The sequence below is a fragment of the Neomonachus schauinslandi genome, chromosome 15 (genome assembly GCF_002201575.2).
Source record: "Neomonachus schauinslandi chromosome 15, ASM220157v2, whole genome shotgun sequence".
In the NCBI taxonomy this organism is placed as follows: domain Eukaryota; kingdom Metazoa; phylum Chordata; class Mammalia; order Carnivora; family Phocidae; genus Neomonachus; species Neomonachus schauinslandi.
Genome location: NC_058417.1, coordinates 17686340 through 17705802, shown reverse-complemented (window position 1 = coordinate 17705802; position 19463 = coordinate 17686340). Strand labels below are relative to the sequence as shown.

Sequence of the window (19463 nt, the reverse complement as noted above, 5' to 3'; positions counted from 1 at the left end):
CAGAGAGAGAAATAGCGACAGCAGGAACACAAGCAGGGGGAGTGGGAGAGGGAGAAGCAGGCTTCCCCCTGAGCAGGGAGCCCGATGCGGGACTCGATCCCAGGAACCTGGGATCATGACCTGAGCCGAAGGCAGACGCTTAACGACTGAACCACCTGGGCGCCCCTCCCAGCATCTCTAGAGTGACAGAACTGACTCGTGTCAGACTCAAGGATCAATGAGATTATGAAATAGCACACCTAATAAATGACAACACTGGTGACTAATAATGAAATTCTTTATCATTTTAGAGAAAGGAGAAAAGTCACACATCAATAATCCATGATGCCAAGCTTCTGATGAGTAAAAATTTCCCAATTAAGAGGAATATCTCCCTCAGTTTCTGTTTTATCAATATGAATAAAAATATCTGCTCCTTCACCAGCAAGTCCTGTACTCAAAAAGAACTGACCCAAACTCTGGGAGAACAACCAATTCAAGTGTGAAGGGCTGAAGCTTCCAAACACAGCCACTGTTTTCTGTCATGCGTCTTCATCTCAGTGCTGACATGGCCACTGCCCAGGGAACCTGGGGCAGGGACCCCAAGGTGGAGCAGATGTCATGAACACTGTGTGGTGACATGGGTCACAGCTTCCAGACTCATAGCTCTGCGTGATGAGCTTCTGCCTTTAACAACTCACTGGGCTTCATGAAGATGCCTTCCATGGCTTTCCAGTAGTTGTTCTGGCTTGGCTGGGCCATGCCATGTACCTCCTTTTGCCCACTAATGGGTCGACCATATTGTTCTCCCGTGACAGACAGCAGAACTTCGGTGGAAGAATGCTTGAACCGCACCTCACCATCCCTCACCCAGTAGGGCCCATTACAGAGCACCGTCCAGTCATCCAGATAATCGCCTTCACCTTCCTCACCAAAAGCACTCACTTCCTAAAAGACACAAATGGTAGCGATATTAGCATGACTGACACACAGGCTTGGAAGGGAGAGGGAAGCAACAGAAGAAAAATAAGGCTACCTAAAAGTAAAAAATAAGAGACTTTCCAGTGTTGTTTAAAAATAAACTGTGGGGGGCGCCTGGGTGGCTCAGTTGGTTAAGCGACTGCCTTCGGCTCAGGTCATGATCCTGGAGTCGCAGGATCGAGTCCCGCATCGGGCTCCCTGCTCGGCAGGGAGTCTGCTTCTCCCTCTGACCCTCCTCCCTATCATGCTCTCTGTCTCTCATTCTCTCTCTCGCAAATAAATAAATAAAATCTTTAAAAAAAATAAAAAATAAAAAAAAAATAAACTGTGGGAAAAACATTTTAAAAATTAAAATAAAAAAAAAGAAACTGTGAAAAAAGAAAGACACAAAGTACATGAAATCAGTTGCCCTAGGATTATGTTCCAAACATTTACTTTGCAAGTAATCCTGTATTGGCTTTATATTTTCTATTACAGCCTTACTGTTGTTATTTGACTTTAAATATTCCTGCCTCATTCCCTTAACTACATTTTAACCGACCCAGTGAGCAACAGAAGTTGAAAGGGGGGCGATGGGCTCTGGAAACTGGCAGACCTTGAATCTCTGCTCCATTCCATTCCTTCCTGTGTAACTCCTTCATTTTCTCCTCTAAAAACTCATGACAGGGGTGCCTGGGTGGCTCAGTCGATTAAGCATCTGCCTTGGGCTCGGGTCGTGGTCTCCAGGTCCTGGGATCGAGCCCCCATGTTGGCTTCCCGGCTCAGCGGAGAGTCTGCTTCTCCCTCTCCCTCTGCCGCTCTCCCTGTTTGTGCTCTCTCTCTCTCTCAAATGAATAAATAAAATCTTTAAAAAAAAAAAAAACTCATGACAGTATCACCTTATAGAATAATTGTGAGAACTAAATGAAATAGAGTAAATAATAGCAGAGTTCTTCCACTTCTCTTCTAATCCCATTCCTCTTAAGGCCAAATATTCAGAGTTTCTATTGCAATAAAAAAGTTAATGGGACGCCTGGGTGGATGAGTTGGTTAAGTGTCTGCCTTTGGCTCAGGTCATGATCCCAGGGTCCTGGGATCGAGACCCGCATCGGGCTCCTTGCTGAGCAGTAGCCTGCTTCTCCCTCTCCCTCTGCCTGCCACTCCCCCTGCTTGTGCTCTCTCCCTCTCTCTGACAAATAAATAAAAAAACCTTAAAAAAAAAAAAAAGGTGGAAAGTCATTAAAAAAAAAAGTTACTGATTATTTCAGAAATTTATAAAAACATGCTAAGCTATGTAATTTTAGATTAAAAGCATTCATTTGGAAATAGAGTCTGTAAGACTAAAGGCAAAAGGAACTGTATATAATTAACAATCCTACTATACTTGTAAAGTTTTTTTTTCTTTTTTTTAATTTTATCTATTTATTTGACACAGAGAGAGACAGTGAGAGAGAAGGAACACAAGCAGGGGGAGTGGGAGAGGGAGAAGCAGGCTTCCCACCAAGCAGGGAGCCCGACGTGGGGCTCGATCCCAGGACGCTGGGATCATGACCTGAGCCGAAGGCAGACGCTTAATGACTGAGCCACCCAGGCGTCCCTATACTTGTAAAGTTTTGAGTGCAACTTTTGTTGATTGTGTATTTGTTTATTGCTGTGTATTTTTTTTTTTTTTAAGTAGGCTTTAGGCCCAGCATGGAGCCTAACACGGGCTTGAACTCATGACCCTGTGATCAAGGCCTGAGCTGAGATCAAGAGTCAGACACTTGGGGCACCTGAGTGGCTGTCAGTTAAGTGTCTGCCTTCGGCTCAGGTCATGATCCCACGGTCCTGGGATGGAGTCCTGTGTCAGGCTCCCTCCAGGGAGCCTGCTTCTCCCTGGCCCTCTGCCTGCTGCTCCCCCTGCTTGTGCACTGTTAAATAAATAAATAAAATCTTAAAAAAAAAAAAAGCATCTGACTTTGGCTGGGGTCTTAATCTTGGGGTCCTGGTATCAAGCCCTGCATCAGGCTCCACGCTCAGCAGTGAGTCTGCTTCTCCCTCTCCCTCTACCCCAACCCCTGCTCGTGCTCTCTCTCTCTCACATAAATTTCTTTTTTTTTTTTTAAATGCTGATGATACAACATCTTTTTTTCTTTTTTTTTAAGATTTTATTTATTTATTTATTTATTTGACAGAGAGAGACAGTGAGAGAGGGAACACAAGCAGGGGGAGTGGGAGTGGGAGAGGGAGAAGCAGGCTTCCCGCAAAGCAGAGAGCCGGATGCGGGGCTCGATCCCAGGGTCCTGCGATCGAGTCCCGCATCGGGCTCCCTGCTCCTTGGGAGCCTACTTCTCCCTCTGCCTCTCTCTCTCTCTCTCTGTGTCTCTCATGAATAAATAAACAAAATCTTTAAAAAAAAAAAAGTCATTTAACCAACCAAGCCACCCAGGCACCCCACAATTCTATACTTGTATATGGAACTGAACAAGTAAATAGATGACAGTGGTGGAAACCAGGTATCTGTGTGGAAATTTACAAATAAGTAAAGGAAGGAGGCTAGAATGATCTAAATGGTAATGGATTATAGTTGGAAACATCAATAGGAATTCATGTTTAACGTAATACAGATACAGATGTTATACATAAAAATACTCATAGTTATGTCTATATATACATACACATCCTTCTTTGTTCTGTCAGGTGAGAAGGCCTAAAAGAGACAACACCCCAGCAGCAACAAGCTCATGTAAGGGCTAAGATCATGGTTTCTAATATCATTCTCCAAAAAAAGGAAACAGAACTCCTTGGAGAAATAGCTGATTCTAGGACTGGGGCAAGAAATATACAAGATGAGCCTAGAATATCTTTTAGTGCCAGAAAGAAAGGAAGGGTTAACACACACACATACACAAAAATGGGAGTATGTCAAACGGACACAGGAGACAAGTAAAAGAGCTCCCAATGGCCAAAGTTGGAACAACTTGAGCAACAAAATAAAGGCAGTGGTATGGGATCATAACTCAAAGTATAAAATATTCATGAATCCATACTGATATGAATAAATGATTGAATAAATAAGTAAAGGAGAGACAAATACCCATGCAGAAAAATTCCAAATAAATTTTTTAGCTAATCTATCTAAAGGAGGGGGAGCATAACTCTGCATTCCTTAAGTGGGGGCTATGCATAATGACTTACTTCCAAAAACACAATATAGAAAGGTGGGGGGGGGGTGAGATGAAAAGAATAGCTTTATAGGATGGGCGCCTGGGTGGCTCAGATGGTTAAGCGTCTGCCTTCGGCTCAGGTCATGATCCCAGGGTCCTGGGATCAAGCCCCGCATTGGGCTCCCTGCTTGGCGGGGAGCCTGCTTCTCCCTCTCCCTCTACTATTACCCCTGCTTGTGCTCTCTCACTCTATCAAATAAATAAATAAAATCTTTAAAAAAAAAAAAAAGAATAGCTTTATAGGAGAAACATCACAAACACTATTTCAGTAGTTATAAATCATGTAGATAGTATGTACCTGTGACATGATGTGATAAAAATGGCACTTTACCCCTGTGGCCTTCCTCCTAAAAACAGCTAAGTCTGATCTAATCATGACAAAAACATCAGACAAATCCTAATGGAGGAGCACCCTATAGTATACTTGACCAACATTCCTCAAAACAGTGATATTTACAGTATCACTGACTATACTCCCTATGCCCTACCTTTTATCCCTGTGACTTATTCGTTGCATAACTGGAAGCCTGTAATCTCCCACTCCCCTTCACCCATTCTGCCCATCTCCCCACACCCTTCCTCTCTGACAACCATCAGTTTGTTCTCTACATTTATAGGTCTGATTCTGCTTTTTGTTTGTTCATTTGTTTTCTTATATTCCACATATAAGTGAAATCATATGATATTCGTCTTTCTCTGCATTTCATTTAGCCTAATACCCTTTAGGTCCACCCACGTTGCCACAAATGGCAAGAATTCATTCTTTTTTATGACTAAGTAATATTCTATCGTGTATATATGTATGCACTATATCTTCTTAACCCATTCATCTATTTTTTTTTTTTTAAGATTTTATTTATTTGACAGAAAGAGACACAGCGAGAGAGGGAACACAAGCAGGGGGACTGGGAGAGGGAGAAGCAGGCTTCCCGCGGAGCAGGGAGCCCGATGCGGGGCTCGATCCCAGAACCCCGGGATCATGACCTGAGCCGCAGGCAGACGCTTAACGACTGAGCCAACCAGGCAACCCCCCATTCATCTACTGATGTACACTTGGTTTGCTTCTGTATCTTGGCTATTGTAAATAATGCTGCAATAAACACAAGGATACACATCTTTCCAAATTAGTGTTTTCTTTTTTTTTTTTAAGATTTTATTTATTTGCGAGAGAGAGAATGAGAGACAGAGAGCATGAGAGGGGGGAGGGTCAGAGGGAGAAGCAGACTCCCTGCTGAGCAGGGAGCCGTATGTGGGACTCGATCCCGGGACTCCAGGATCATGACCTGAGCCGAAGGCAGTCGCTTAACCGACTGAGCCACCCAGGCGTCCCAGTGTTTTCTTTTTTTTAAGAATTTATTCATTTGACAGAGAGAGACACAGCCAGAGAGGGAACACAAGCAGGGGGAGAGGGAGAAGCAGGCTTCCTGCGGAGCAAGGACCCCGGGATCATGACCTGAGCCGAAGGCAGATGCTTAACAACTGAGCCACCCAGGCGCCCCTGTTTTCATTTTCTTTAGGTAAATACACAATAGTGGAATTACTGGATCATATGATATTTCTATTTTTAACTTTTTGAGGAACCTCCATACTGTTTTCCAAAGTGGCTACACCAATTTACATTCCCAACAACCGTGCACGAGGGTTCCCTTTTCTCCACATCCTCACCAACACATGTTATTTCTTATTTTTTGATTATAACCATTCTGTCAGGTATAAGGTGATATCTTTACTATGGTTTTGATTCACATTTCCCCGATGATTAGTGATGTTGAGTTCTTTTCATGTGTTAACATTGGGTTTCTTTCTTTTTTTTTTTTTAAAGATTTTATTTATTTACTTGACAGAGAGAGACACAGCGAGAGAGGGAACACAAGCAGGGGGAGCGGGAGAGGGAGAAGCAGGCTTCCCGCGGAGCAGGGAGCCCGATGTGGGGCTCGATCCCAGGACCCTGAGATCATGACCTGAGCCGAAGGCAGACGCTTAACGACTGAGCCACCCAGGCGCCCCAACATTGGGTTTCTTTACTGTAGAATTTATCAAAATGACTTATGATATGCTTCTACCTATTTTGTCTTTTCTCATTTCTTGATTTCATGTAGATGTAAAGTCTCTATTTTGCCCAGAAACAATTTCCTTCACACTTATGAGACAAAGCCAATTCTCCATGTCTGCACAAAAAAGAACAACTACACCTAGAAAAGAAAGGGCTAAGAACCAAGATATTAGACAACTCAACTGAGTAATGCACAGGGCACGAGTGATCCACAGGATGCCACCTCACCTGGTTTCCAGAAAGAGGTGAGGTGAAGTGGTGACTATGGAGGTTTCGGCCAGTGTTGACATGTGTCAGCCGGATGGGTTGGCCACATTTGATGGGGGTTCCTCTCTCACACACTGTAGCCGTCTTCCCCCGTATCCTCCAGTAACTATTGCTGTCGTCCACAGAGGTTACACCTGTCACTGACTGCTGCCCACTACCTGCAGTCCAAAAAAAAAAAAGAAAAGAAAAGAGTGAGCTCAACCTAATCCCCCTCTTTCCTAAGGCCAATAATGTGCCCTGTATTATAAAACAGGTTTGGAGGAGTGGAGAGGAAACCCTATGCTTGATATTTCTTTGTCTACAACATTATAAAAATACACAAAAAATACTAAATAGGTTTATATAGTATTGTTATCTGATAAATTATACTTAAATGTGTGATAGAAAACTCTAAGAATTTGCATCAAACAGAACTAAATAAATAAACTTACGTTCATTTTTTTGAAACACAAGTATTATGTACCTATATACAATAACCTGGATAGCCCCTAGAATATGTCAGTACATGTACATATATATACAAGTATTATATACCTATAGACCATAACTTGGGTAGCCCCTAGTATATGTCACATAATTGAAACATGTTTAATATTATTCAATGTTCACTATGCATGACAATCAAAACATCTGTCACATTTCACAACAGAGACCAGCTTTTGCTGTCAACTTTAATCCAAGCAATCACTGCAGCTCCCGAATTCCCCCATGAGTGATCAATAGGTTATAAAAGTATTCATAAGTCCTCTAAATTTGGTTAATACTGCCTAAAGAGGTACAGTTATGGTTAAAAGGTACCAGGTTAAACACATAGCTGCAGGCTTAAAAAGAAGAAGGAAAATATACATATAATAATTGCTAGCCAGCTAATGTGTACTGAGCACTTTCTAAATGTCAGATACCAGGGCGCCTGGGTGGCTCTGTTGTTAAGCGTCTGCCTTCAGTTCAGGTCATGATCCCAGAGTCCTGGGATCGAGCCCCGCATCGGGCTCCCTGCTTGGCGGGAGGCCTGCTTCTTCCTCTCCCACTCCCCCTGCTTGTGTTCCTGCTCTTGTCCTCTCTCTCTGTCAAATAAATAAAATCTTTAAAAAATAAATAAATAAATGTCCGATACCAAACCAAACCTTTTACCTGAATATTCTTATTTGATAACATGCGTATATTCTCTAAGGTAGGTATTACTGTTATCATCATCCCCAATTTACACTGGAGTCTCAGAAAAGCTAAATAGTACACCCCAGGTCACACAGCACCAAGACACAGTGCTGGGGTTTGAACTTAGATGGCCCTACTCTAGAACTCACACTCTTAACCACTCTACCACATGGCCTCCCAAGAAACTATTTTCTGTCAAGTTATATCAGAGACCACTCTCACATAAACTCCAGCGATATTCTCTTCCCTAAGCCTTCATCTACTACTCAATTCTTTAAATGCACTCAAGACACTTTCCTAGTTACTCTCGCCTGTTCCTCCTAGCTTTGCCTTCAGTCATTGCCATGCTTCACTAAACCAGTCTACACTTTGTGCCTTCTACTTTTTCAGGTTCTGTTCAACCCTTCACTTCCTCTCCCATCATTCAGAGATCAGACAGGACGAAGTGCGTTCAGGGTGGTATGGCTGTAGACTCCTCTCCCACCCTTAAACCTTGGGATTACCCAGAGTTCTACCCTTATCCATTCTTAAATACTTATTGGAGATCAGAACAAAAGCATCTATACATGCTTCAACAGGTTTTTCAAGTGATTCAAATCGACACCAGATTGAGAACCACAGTGCATCCTGCGCAATCTCACTTACTCTCCCCATATCTTTAACTCCCCCCCCAAGCCCCACCCAGTACCATGATGTACTTAACTCTACCTCAGGCTCCGCACAGACTGAATCTGGTTCTCAAATCTGGCTGCCCATTAGAAGCACCTGAAGAATTTTTCAAATCTACAGATTCCTCTTGTCAGGCCTCTCTCCCACATTCTGATTTAGTAGAGCCAAACTAGGAAACTAGATCAAATTAAAAAGTAGTGAGCTGGACACACAGCAAGTGTTCACTGAATGGCTGCTAGGATCATAAAACATACCAACAATGACAACTCAGTCCTTTCCTAGTCTAACTAGTCAGACATGTTTTGAGAATCATGAACCGTAGACTAGCCCCCATCCTCTCTTACTTGATAACATCATCAGTCATCCAAGACAGAAATCTAGCAATCATCTTAGATGCATCTCACATCTCACCAACTGAACTTTTTTCTCTTTTTTTGTCAGTTTTTGTTTTCCTGTAACTTGGTGACTGGCTATTATATCTCCTCTATCTAGAATAATATTAGGGACGTAATAAGAGTTTATTAAATCTAGGGGCGCTTGGGTGGCTCAGTCGGTTAAGCGTCTGCCTTCGGCTCTGGTCGTGGTCCCGGGGTCCTGGGATCGAGCCCCGCATCAGGCTCCCTGCTCTGCCAGAAGCCTGCTTCTCCCTCTTCTACTCCCCCTGCTTGTTCCCTCTCTCGCTGTGTCTCTGTCAAATAAATAAATAAAACCTTAAAAAAAAAGTTTATTAAATCTATACTGAATGAATCCACAAATAATTGCTAAATTATAAATGAATCCAAATCAAGCATTTTAATATCCTATGTTAAAAAGCCCTCTAAATTTCCTCTCCAATTCCACTGAGTGCTTTAAATTCTTCACAAGAAAAGTGTGAGTAAAGAGGCCAAAGGAAAAGGGCTGAAAAGCAAGCTTAAGATGCAAAACAGCTAGAACAGAAAGATATAGTCAAACAGTGAGGTCTTGGAGTTCAAGACTTCAGAGGTACAGCACTTACTGTAATTTTCTACATGTCTGTCTCTCCCGCACTGAGTAGTGCCAGCCTGGAGTAGCTGAAAGCAGGCTTTGAAACTGGACAGATTTGGTTCGAACCCCGTCTCTGTCATTCACTAGCTGCAAGGCTCTGAGCATGCGATTTATTTGAGTTTGTTTCCTCATCTGAAAAATGAGGATAACAATCGTCTCTACCTCGTAGGAATGTTATAAATCCAAAAGAGTATATGTGTAATGTGCCCGATACGTAGCTCACCGGATAGAAGCTGATATTATGCCCAATTCTCCGATTCTCCGCCTCTAGACCTCAGGAACCGCCCCCGGGCTCCCCTAACCTTCCCAGACCACACCCCTCAGATTTTCTCTTGGCCCCGCCCCCTCCGGAGCTTACCAGGCCCTCCCAGCCCACCCGAACCCGGGTGGCAGTACCTGACCCATAGCGCACGTCGTGTGAGTGCAGTCGCACGTTGTGGCGCGTATTGAGTAGCTTCACCACAGAGCCGCATGTAACGACAGCCAGATTGGACGCTTCCACAGCACTCCACAAACCCCCCAACAACAGTAGGGACACCACAGCCATCCTAGCTGTAGCGCAGAGCCCCTATCTTCAAAGGAAACTCGGCCCCTCCCCGGAAGCGGAAGCTGCAGGCGGAACCACAGAGAGGAGGAAATGAAGCCCTAAGTCTAGTCTTTATGGTTCCTTTGGCTAGAGCGGCCCTAGGAAGCCGCTAGTCTTGACGCTTCCGATCCCCAAGCTCTGTTCCCAAGTCTCTGTGACACTTACCTTCCTGAACCGCTTCGGCCACTTTTCGCGCCCTCCTAAACGAAGCCCCGAGAGCCTGGTGGGAGAAGAGAGCAAGGAATGGCCCGCCCACTCCCAGTGACAGGGAGCCGGAAGTGACGTAGCACGTTGACGCAGCAGCGGCGGCGGTGGCGGCGGAGGGGCCGTGCGGTGGGTCCGTACTATCCTTTCCCAGTCTCGGTTCGACGACTCCATTTTCCTCGGTGGGGGCTTAGCGCTCCGGAGTAGCGGCGGGCTTCAGGCAGGTAAAGTTCGAACTGGAAAGCGTGTTTCTCGAATGGGTCAGGTGAGGAACCAGGCTCCTAGGGCCTGGTCCCGTAAGGGAAGAGGTACTGGGGAGCCGTATGCGGGAAGAAGGGGGCCCCCCCCGGCCTTCCCTGGTCTATAAGGGAAAAGGAGAAGGAAACCGGAGTAGTTGCCTAGAGTCTCAGAGCTTTTCCCAGCCCTATGCTACCCGGAACCCGTGAATTGGGCGCCGTGTTGTATCAACAGGCTTCCTGGGATTCCGTCCTCTCGAAAGCTTGTGAAAATTGGGCCACGCCAAAGGATTTGGGAATGGAAGGGACTTGGGGCTTCTGAGTCAGGATCAGGTGATCAAATTTTTTGTTCTGGGGATGTTAAACCTACGGATCTTTCAGCAGCAATGCCATCAGGCTAGAGGGCGATGCCAAATACCATCTTTTTCCGTATTGTTGAAAATAAAATTAGAACTTTTTATAGATGGTTGCATCCATCAACCGCCCACCGCAAACCTCAGAATGGGCTATTGAGTCAAAACTTCATTATCTTCCAGTTTCTGCCTTTCTCTCCAGGCAGTCCCTTGAACCAGCTGGAGCAGTTCGTTTCTCTTGGTTGTTTCAAGAAGTGATACTTATTTTTCTTTAATAAGAGGCCTAAGCTCTCTGAAAATACATCCTTGGAAATTCACTGTAATATCAGAAGTAGCAAGGGAGTATTGAGTTACACCGCTGCTATTAATGAACATGGAGAATGTAAACAGTTTGGAATTTGATTAATTTCTTCTAGAAAAAAAGCTTACTTGCGCTGTTTATTTGGAAGGTACCGGTTCTAAAGTCTTCACTGTATTGATTACAAAAGTATGATTGCTCCCTCATCACCTGAATTTAGAGCCCTTTTCCATCACTTGTGTCCCCTCAACCAGTGCAAATACATTCTTCTTTAGATTGCTTCTATGGTTACTAGATTAGATTAGCGTAGTTACTCCCTAAGAGGTTTAAACCTTATTAAGAGATTAATCACGTCTAGAAGTGGTGCAATCTAGAGAGGCCGTCGCGTTTCACAGTTCTCCCTCAATAGACCTTCGCCAGAAGGGAAGCCCACATAGTATACTGGAAACAAATGGTCTTTGGAGGCAAGTAAATTTGCCCTTGCTCCTATGTTCTTGGTCTCAATAAATGGCACTGTGATAAGGATCATGTGTAAAATCCTTGGATTCTTCCTCTCCATTATTCCCTGATAAAATCAATCACCCAATCCTACCTCTCCATAAAAATCTTTTCCCATCACATACAAATTATGTTCTGGTAACCTCCCTCATCCCCCTCCAACTATCATCCTACTTTTTTTATTTCCCTTCACAGCCAGATTTCTATCTGTGTCAACTTTCTCGAATTTTATTCATTTTTCAGGCTCTACTAGTCTGGTTTCTCTTCTGACCACTTGGTTGAAGTTTCTCTGGTCAAGGTTACGAATGATTTCTTTATTGCCAGATCTCATGGATACTTTGTTCTTACCTTCCTCAATCCCTGGAATATGCAACACAGTTTACTCCTGTCTTGAAACTCTCTTGTCTTGGGGCTCCTGGGTGGTTCAGTCAGTAAGCATCTGCCTTCAGTTCAGGTCATGATCCCAGGGTCCTGGGATAGAGCCCCACATCAGGATCCCTACTCAATGGGGTGTCTTGCTTCTTCCTCTCCCTCCCACTCGCTCTCTCTCAAATACATAAATAAAATATTAAAAAAAAAAAAAAAAAACGACGACGAAGAAGAAACTCTCTTCTCTTGGTTTCATTAACACTTAGCTCCAGGATTGTCTCCATTTTTCTGATTGCTCCTTCTCAGTGTCCTTTGCTAGCCACTTTTGCTCCCTACCTAGGGTCTAAATGTTGAATTTCCTTCAGAGTTTAATCTTGGGCTCTCTGCATACTTCCTTTAGATGATCCAGTCTCCGTGGCTTTAATTACCATCTGAAAGGTGGCAACTGTCAAGTTCAAATCTCTAGCCCTGCCTCCTCTATGTTCAAGAATCGTACACAGAGGGGCGCCTGGGTGACTCAGTTGTTAAGCGTTTGCCCTCAGCTCAGGTCATGATCCCAGGGTCCTGCTCAGCAGGAAGTCTGCTTCTCCCTCTCCCCCTGCTTGTGTTCCCTCTCTCACTGTGTCTCTCTCTGTCAAATAAATAAAATCTTTAAAAAAAAAAGAATTGTATACAGAATGCCTATTTAATAGTTCCATTTGGATGTTTCTTAGACATCCCAAATCTAACATAACAAAAAGAACATTTTAGTTTTCCCATCACTCCAAACCTGATCTTCCCTCTCTAAGACGTACTCTCATCCACGTGGTTACCAAAGCCAGACCTCTGGGGATCATCTTGGATTCTTTTCCTTTACTACCCTCCTTCCCAAGTTTGGTAAGTCCTGTCACTTCTTCCAAAATATGTTTCAAATCTGTTTTCTGTTCTCTATCTCCGCTTTTACCACCCTATTCCAAACCACCATCATCTTTTGCCTGGGCTACAACAGGGGTATCCTCAGTTTTCCCTGTTTCCACCCAGGTCTCCCTGCTTAAAGCACTCCAGTGGTTTTCCATGGCTTTCAGAGCCCCACTTGAGCAGGCCCCTCCTCTTTTTCCCATTCTGCTGCCTTCACCATTCTCTGGTCACATTGGCCTTAGGACATTGCCTACCATATGCCAAGTTCTTCCCCACCTTTTCTACCAGGAACCTCTTCCTACCCATTGTTGACATCTCAGCCTAAACTCACCGTCTCAGAGGTGAGGGTATTTATTTCCTTCCTAGTACTTATAGCAAGGTTTCTTTTGTTTGTGGTTTGTCTCCTACACCAGAATGTAGATATCCTAGGAAGAAGGACTTTGTTTTTTTCTACGTGCCTGACAGGTAGTAGGCACTCATTAAATAAATCTTCTTTGAATTAGCAAGTAAACTAAGTTCGGTTTAAAACCCTGCAGGGGCTTCCCAGAACCTTTTAGAGTCCAAAATCTTTAACTTACCCTATCAAGATCCTTATGACCACTCCAACTCCAATATGAACCCTCCTCCCTCTCTCTAGTCAAGCTGGCCCTCACTGGCCCTGCCACTGGCCCTGGGCCTTGTGCTGGAAGTGCTCTCCTCCAACACTACCGCTCCTTGCATGACCACCAAAGAAGGCAGCTCCTCCCTTTAGCTAATTCCTCCACAGTCTTACAGTCTTTATTCAAAGTGACTTCCTCAAAACCAGATTGGAGTCCACTCTTACAGGCTCCCATGGTACCTTGGTCACCAGTTCTTTCAATTACTCCTGTACTTCTAGATCATGGGTCAACAAATTAAAGCTCCTTGGCCAAATTAGGCAACTCCCATTCATTTACATATCATCAGTAAATTAGGCAACTCCCATTCATTTACATATCATCAGTGTCAGATTTTGTGCTACAGTGGCAGATCTGGCCCTCTGTGGTTTGATAACCCCTGTGCTAGGGCAGGAATATGTTCCCCAGTGTGTGTGGCACAAGACTCGGTAACTTAACTCCCAGCCTCTGTTGCAGGGATTCTGATTCTGGTTACATATTTCAGTTGTTTCTGCTCCTCTTTTGTACTTACTCTGCAAGGAAATGTGGAAAGAACAGAGATAACTTGTATTCTTAAATTACTTATGTTAGTCATCATTAACAATAATGCTTTCTATACTCTGGTATTGCAAGATCCTAAGAGGGGCGCCTGGGTAGCTCAGTTGGTTAAACGTCTGCCTTCTGCCCAAGTCATGATCCCAAGTCATGGTCCCAGGGTCCTGGGATCCAGCCCCACATTAAGCTCCCTGCTCAGCGGGGAGTCGGTTTCTCCCTCTTCCCCAGCCTCTCCCCACCCCCACTCCCGCTTGTGCTCTCTCTCGCTCACTCTCTCTCTCTCAAATAAATAAAATCCTTTAAAAAAAAAATAGGAAAGATCCTAAGATTGTTATTTCCTGGGGTGCCTGGGTGGCTCAGTCGTTAAGCGTCTGCCTTCAGCTCAGGTCATGATCCCAGGGTCCTGGGATCGAGCCCCACATCGGGCTCCCTGCTCGGCAGGAGGCCTGCTTCTTCCTCTCCCACTCACCCTGCTTGTGTTCCCTCTCTCACTGTCTCTGTCTGTCAAATAAATAAAACTTAAAAAAAAAAAAGTTATTTCCTATAAATGTGGCGTGCACATTAAAATGACGATAGGTAGAGTTAACATTTTCTGTTGTGTGTGTGTGTGTGTTTTTTGTTTTAAGATTTTATTTTTAAGTAATCTCTACACCCAACGTGGGGCTTGAACTTACAACCCTGAGATCAGTGCATGCTCTACTGACTGAGCCAGCCAGGCACCCCTCACTTTTTCTTTATTTTATCATCTTGATTTGGTTTGATTAGGATTTTTCTTAAAGATTTCTGAATTTAAAAGAACTTGTCTTAAGTGGATTCTGAATACTTCATTTATTAAACTTTCAGGTTTTTGAATTCCAAATTGGGTAGTCACTTGTGAACACTTTTGGAATAGTCCCAGGCTTTTGCTCATAAAATACAGAATGTCTTAGAGTTGAAACTCCACACCAGACTTATGGGGCTGTTCCCCATACCACTAGGCCCTTTCAAACCTAAGCCTTTGCTCGTGTTGCTTTTTCCAGATTATTCTCTTAAGTCCTCTCAACTCAGGCATCACCTTTTCTGAGGCATTCTCTGACATCTCTCTCTCCTCATACTGCTCCCGTAGTCCTGGTGTATAACTATAATACAACATTCATTGTGCTTTGTCGTAACTTTATTTACAAGTTTTTTGATATAGATTGTGAATTCTACCAAGTAAAACATATTTTACTCATTTTTATATACCCAAGTCCCAGCACAGAGCTTAATCCTATATGTATAGGTATATATAGAAGTAAATGTTAATTGAAACTGGCAGTGAAGGGAATTAACAGACATCTTTTTTTGCTCTGGTCTCCTTTTAATTGCCTCCTACATCATCTTGTTCAAAAGGAGGGACTGCCGAGGGCCTTCCTGTGGCAGTGTGATCCCAGCTCCATTCCTCTCCCAGAGAATGTCATGGTAACGGCCAACCTCTCCCTTTGAGCCACATCTTGGACTGCAGCTGTGCTTCTGCCTGGAGAAGCCTCCCTTCACTACCCCGTGCCCCTTCTAGACCTGTTTCACTAGCACATTTAACTTACGGTCTGAATGTGGGGAAAATTCAAGAGCATCAGTACTAAATAAAAAACCTGAACTGTGCTGGGCTCAGCTGAGATATCATACATTAATAATAATCATACGCTAATAAAGAGTATTTTGGTTGGGGAATAGTTGCGACTTGCCAACCTCAGCCTGCAGTGCTGCTGCGGAACCCTCTGCACATTTAGCTCCTGCGAGTTGCAGCAAGTCAGGCTTGCTTCTGGCACACCTCTTTTAACTGAAAGTCTTGGCAGTGAGCTAGACTGGAAGCATTCCCCCCACTAGAGCACAGCATGTACTCTATTGCTAACCTAGGGAATGGGAGAAAAGCTGCGTGTAGCACAGAGCACCAGCTGCCTCCCGGGACAGAAAAAAAGCTGTTGTTTTCATCAGGTAGGCTGTCTGTTTCTCTCTGTTAAGTAGACTGGAGGGCATCTGGTCTGCAGGAGCTGGCATTTAATGTGAAGATGTTGAGGCCTTGTAAGACTGAATTTGTGGGTCTGATAGCCTAATTAAAGCAAGCCATGTGTGGGGGCTGCTGTACCCAAATCTATTTTTAATGGCTTAGTTCAGGGCCGGGGCAGGGGGGGCGATGTCAGAATTCAAATTAGAGCACCAGATTTAATTAGTAGTTTTAGATACTCACTTTCTACAGTACTGAAAGTATATTACCTTAAGGACACAAGTCTTGGGGAAAAAAAGAGCATCAATCTAACCGTAAGACTTGTATCACCACCCTGTGGGGTGTGTCACTGTATAGTATGGCAGCTCTCAAACATTTTAATCTTAGGACCCCCTTTATAAATATAATTGAAGATTGCAAAGACGTTTATGTGAGTTGTATCTATTGATGTTTATGAGATTTTTATATTTTGATGTTTACCAAATAAGAAATTTAAATTGGGTATATTAATTCATTTTGAAATAATAATAAAGCACCACCAAAAAAGTAATTATTTTGCAGTATACAGGTATGTTAAATTAACACATCATACACCTTAAACTTACAGTGTTTTATGTCTATTATATGTCAGTAAAGCTGGGGAAAAAATAATAAGCTCACTACATTTTAACATAAATAATACTTTTATAAAAAACAGTTATAATCTTCAAAAGTAGTGAGAAGCGTGACACTGTTTTACTTTTTTTCCCCAAATCTTTTTAAAGATTTTATTTGTTTGAGAAAGAGAGTGTGTGCGCAGGAGTGTGGGGGGCGGGGGGCAGAGGGAGAGCAGACTCCACCCAATGCAGGGCTAATCCCACACCCTGCGATCACAACCTGAGCCGAAACCAAGAGTCGACGCGTAACTGACTGAGCCACCCAGGCACCCCCCAAATCTTTTTAATGTCTCCCTTAATAGAATACAGCTGGATTTTCATATCTGCTTCTGCATTCAGTGTTGTGATACTGCACATCATACTACCTCTGGAAAACTCCACTGTACACTCATGAGAGATGGGAGGAGGTGGTCCCCTGACCACACTTGGAGACCTACTGATATATTAGAAACAACTGTACCACTGTGACTTCGGAGTCAGACACACTTTAACTCAGACCTCAGCTCTTGCAGTTGGTATTTGTATCAACTTGAACAAGTGACTTTGTGAGTCTGTCATCTCCTTTGTTGAATGGAGAAAGTGCACTGTAACTCCTAGGACAGTGTAGGGGTTAACAGGTGTTCCTTCCTTAAGTGTCTGGAACTTGGTAGAAGTGTGATTACTGTTGCTCTGGGCGCTTTTTTTTTTTTTTTAATTGTTTAAAGGAAAGGCCTGTATTAGTTTTGCTTGGGTTTTGTGTGAGTGTTGTGGGTTGGTTTCTAATTCTCTTCCTGTGCCTGCTCTCTACATAGAATACGTAAAATTGTTCTGTGGTCCTTATTTTCATATCTCTCTCCCTCTACCAGAAGTCAGCTCCTTGATAACAAACAATCCTGTTTATCCTCAAATCCCTAGGTCCGAGCAGAATGTATGTACACAGCAGGCATTCAGTAAAGTTTGAATGGCATCTGAAACCTCAGCCTGAAATTGAACATAAGACCATATCATTGCCTCTCCCTTTCCACCAGAACTCAGTACCTTCAGTTTTGTTTCTTGAGTTCAATCTTAAATTAATTGGTTGTGGTATAAGTTGATATCAGTAAGGTAATTTTCAGAAAAATTAGAGCCATAGCACTTAAGGCTCCTACTAGAGCTCAGACCATTTCAAGTAACTGTTAGCCAGCCTCCTCTTTTTTCCCATCCCACTGCCATCTTTCCCTGGGAAGGTGGCAACAATATGAAAAAGCAAGTAATTTATTTAACAGATATTTAGCTGTTCCTGTTTTGTGCAGAGCACCTAGAAGGATATGTTACTTGGTACAGAATCACAAAGTGCCTTCTGATGCTCTCGTGTTGTCATTTATATTTTCATGGTTTTTATTAGCCCTTCAATTAGATTTGGTCTCTAACATCCAGAAGCTTATGGTCTTAGTTGTGGAAAATGGGCACATACACGGTGGACCATAATTCAGGACAAGGTGAGGACTGATGCTGAGTTTATCAGCAGCCAGCTTCAGGATTCCAGAATCTAGAATCCTGATGTTACAATGTGTGTGATGTGTGCTGTTTTTTAAAGTCCTACGAGGCGTGGGGTGCCTGGGTAGGATAGTCATTTAAGCATCTGACTCTCGGTTTCGGCTTGGGCCCTGATCTCATGGTGGTGAGATCCAGCCCTGCGTTGGGCTCCGTGTTTCAGTGCAGAGTCTGCTTGAGAGTCTCTCTCCTTCCCCCTCCCTTTATTACGTTTAAATAAATAAATGTAATAAATAAATTCTACAAAGCCCAGAAAACTCCCATGTTATGGTTCTGCCATTTCCAGGCTCTGGATGAGTCCGAAAGCGGGGAAGTAGAAGAAAAAGTTGGGACTGGTTGGTACAAAATTATAGAATGCTAAGGAAAATTAGGCCCACGATTCAAATTCACACTCAGTTAACATTTACTGAAACTGTAAACTAGGTTCTTTCCCCTGTGTCATGTAATAGTCTTAACTACTCTACAAGGTAGGTAGTGCTATTCCTGTTTTCCAGATGAAGAAGTTGATATCCAGACAAATTCAATAATTTGCTTAGCTTATATATTTGGTAGATGATGGGACCAGGTTTTTGTTTTTTTTTTTTTTTTTAAAGATTTATTTATTTATTTGAGACAGAGAGAATGAGAGAGAGCAAGCACATGAGAGGGGGGAGGGTCAGAGGGAGAAGCAGACTCCCTGCCGAGCAGGGAGCCCGATGTGGGACTCGATCCAGGGACTCCAGGATCATGACCTGAGCCGAAGGCAGTTGCTTAACCAACTGAGCCACCCAGGCGCCCGATGATGGGACCAGGTTTTGATCTTTTCTCTTAAGCCCAGCAATCTTTGCACTTAACTGTGTTGGCTTTATTTTGTAGGCCATGGAAGTCACTTTCAAATTTTTTTTTTTGCTGGGGAGGTAAATGGTAAAAATAGAGTTATGGTTCTAATGTTTCTAAAGAGACCCCTTCTCCACCCAAATGCTCCCAACCAATAGTCACACAAGTGGCTCAGGTTCATGAAGTGTCGTTTAATCTGTTGGAAAGAATTTTCCTTTTGACTCTGTCAGCAGCCAGGCGTTAAGTTCACACTTGTTTCCCAAATCTCTTATGAGCGAGTCATATAATCTCACTGCTACATATCCCTACCTCTGTAATCACTCCTACACTAATTTCTTTCCTCATTCACCCCTTCCTGCCCCCAAATGATAAATGAGATAAAATCCTTTGTTCTACAGTTGACCCTTGAACAACGCAGGGGTTAGGGGCACTGGCCTCCCCCGCAGTCAAAGATCTGCATATAACTTTTGACTCCCTGAAAACTTTACTAATTGCCTACTGTTGGCTGGGATAACATAACATGATAAACTAAATAGTCAATTAACACATTTTGGACGTTATATGTACTATAAC

General features: G+C 43.4%; 2 protein-coding genes across 6 annotated transcripts in view; one reads left to right on the top strand and one right to left on the bottom strand.

Moving 5' to 3' along the window:
• Positions 1–259: 259 nt before the first annotated feature.
• On the bottom strand, positions 260–19159 carry SDF2 (stromal cell derived factor 2). 5 transcript variants are annotated; one of them, XM_044921751.1, is made up of 4 exons: positions 19143–19159; positions 9709–9860; positions 6427–6623; positions 260–927 (listed from the first exon to the last, which is right to left on the bottom strand). In XM_044921751.1, exons 2-4 carry the CDS (start codon positions 9857–9859, stop codon positions 640–642), a joined length of 636 nt encoding a protein of 211 aa, XP_044777686.1. In that variant the 5' UTR covers position 9860; positions 19143–19159; the 3' UTR covers positions 260–639. The 5 variants fall into 5 exon arrangements, with proteins under 5 accessions (XP_044777686.1, XP_021560081.1, XP_021560083.1 ...); XM_021704406.1 differs by lacking the exon at positions 19143–19159 and having other exon boundaries at positions 6382–6623; positions 9709–9896; XM_021704408.1 differs by lacking the exon at positions 19143–19159 and having other exon boundaries at positions 9709–9896.
• SUPT6H (SPT6 homolog, histone chaperone and transcription elongation factor) overlaps positions 10200–19463 on the top strand; it is a 32378-nt gene continuing 23114 nt past the window's right edge. The window contains exon 1 of the mRNA XM_021704404.1: positions 10200–10326. The gene's annotated coding sequence lies outside the window, so the exon portion shown is untranslated. The remainder of the gene's footprint in view (positions 10327–19463) is intronic.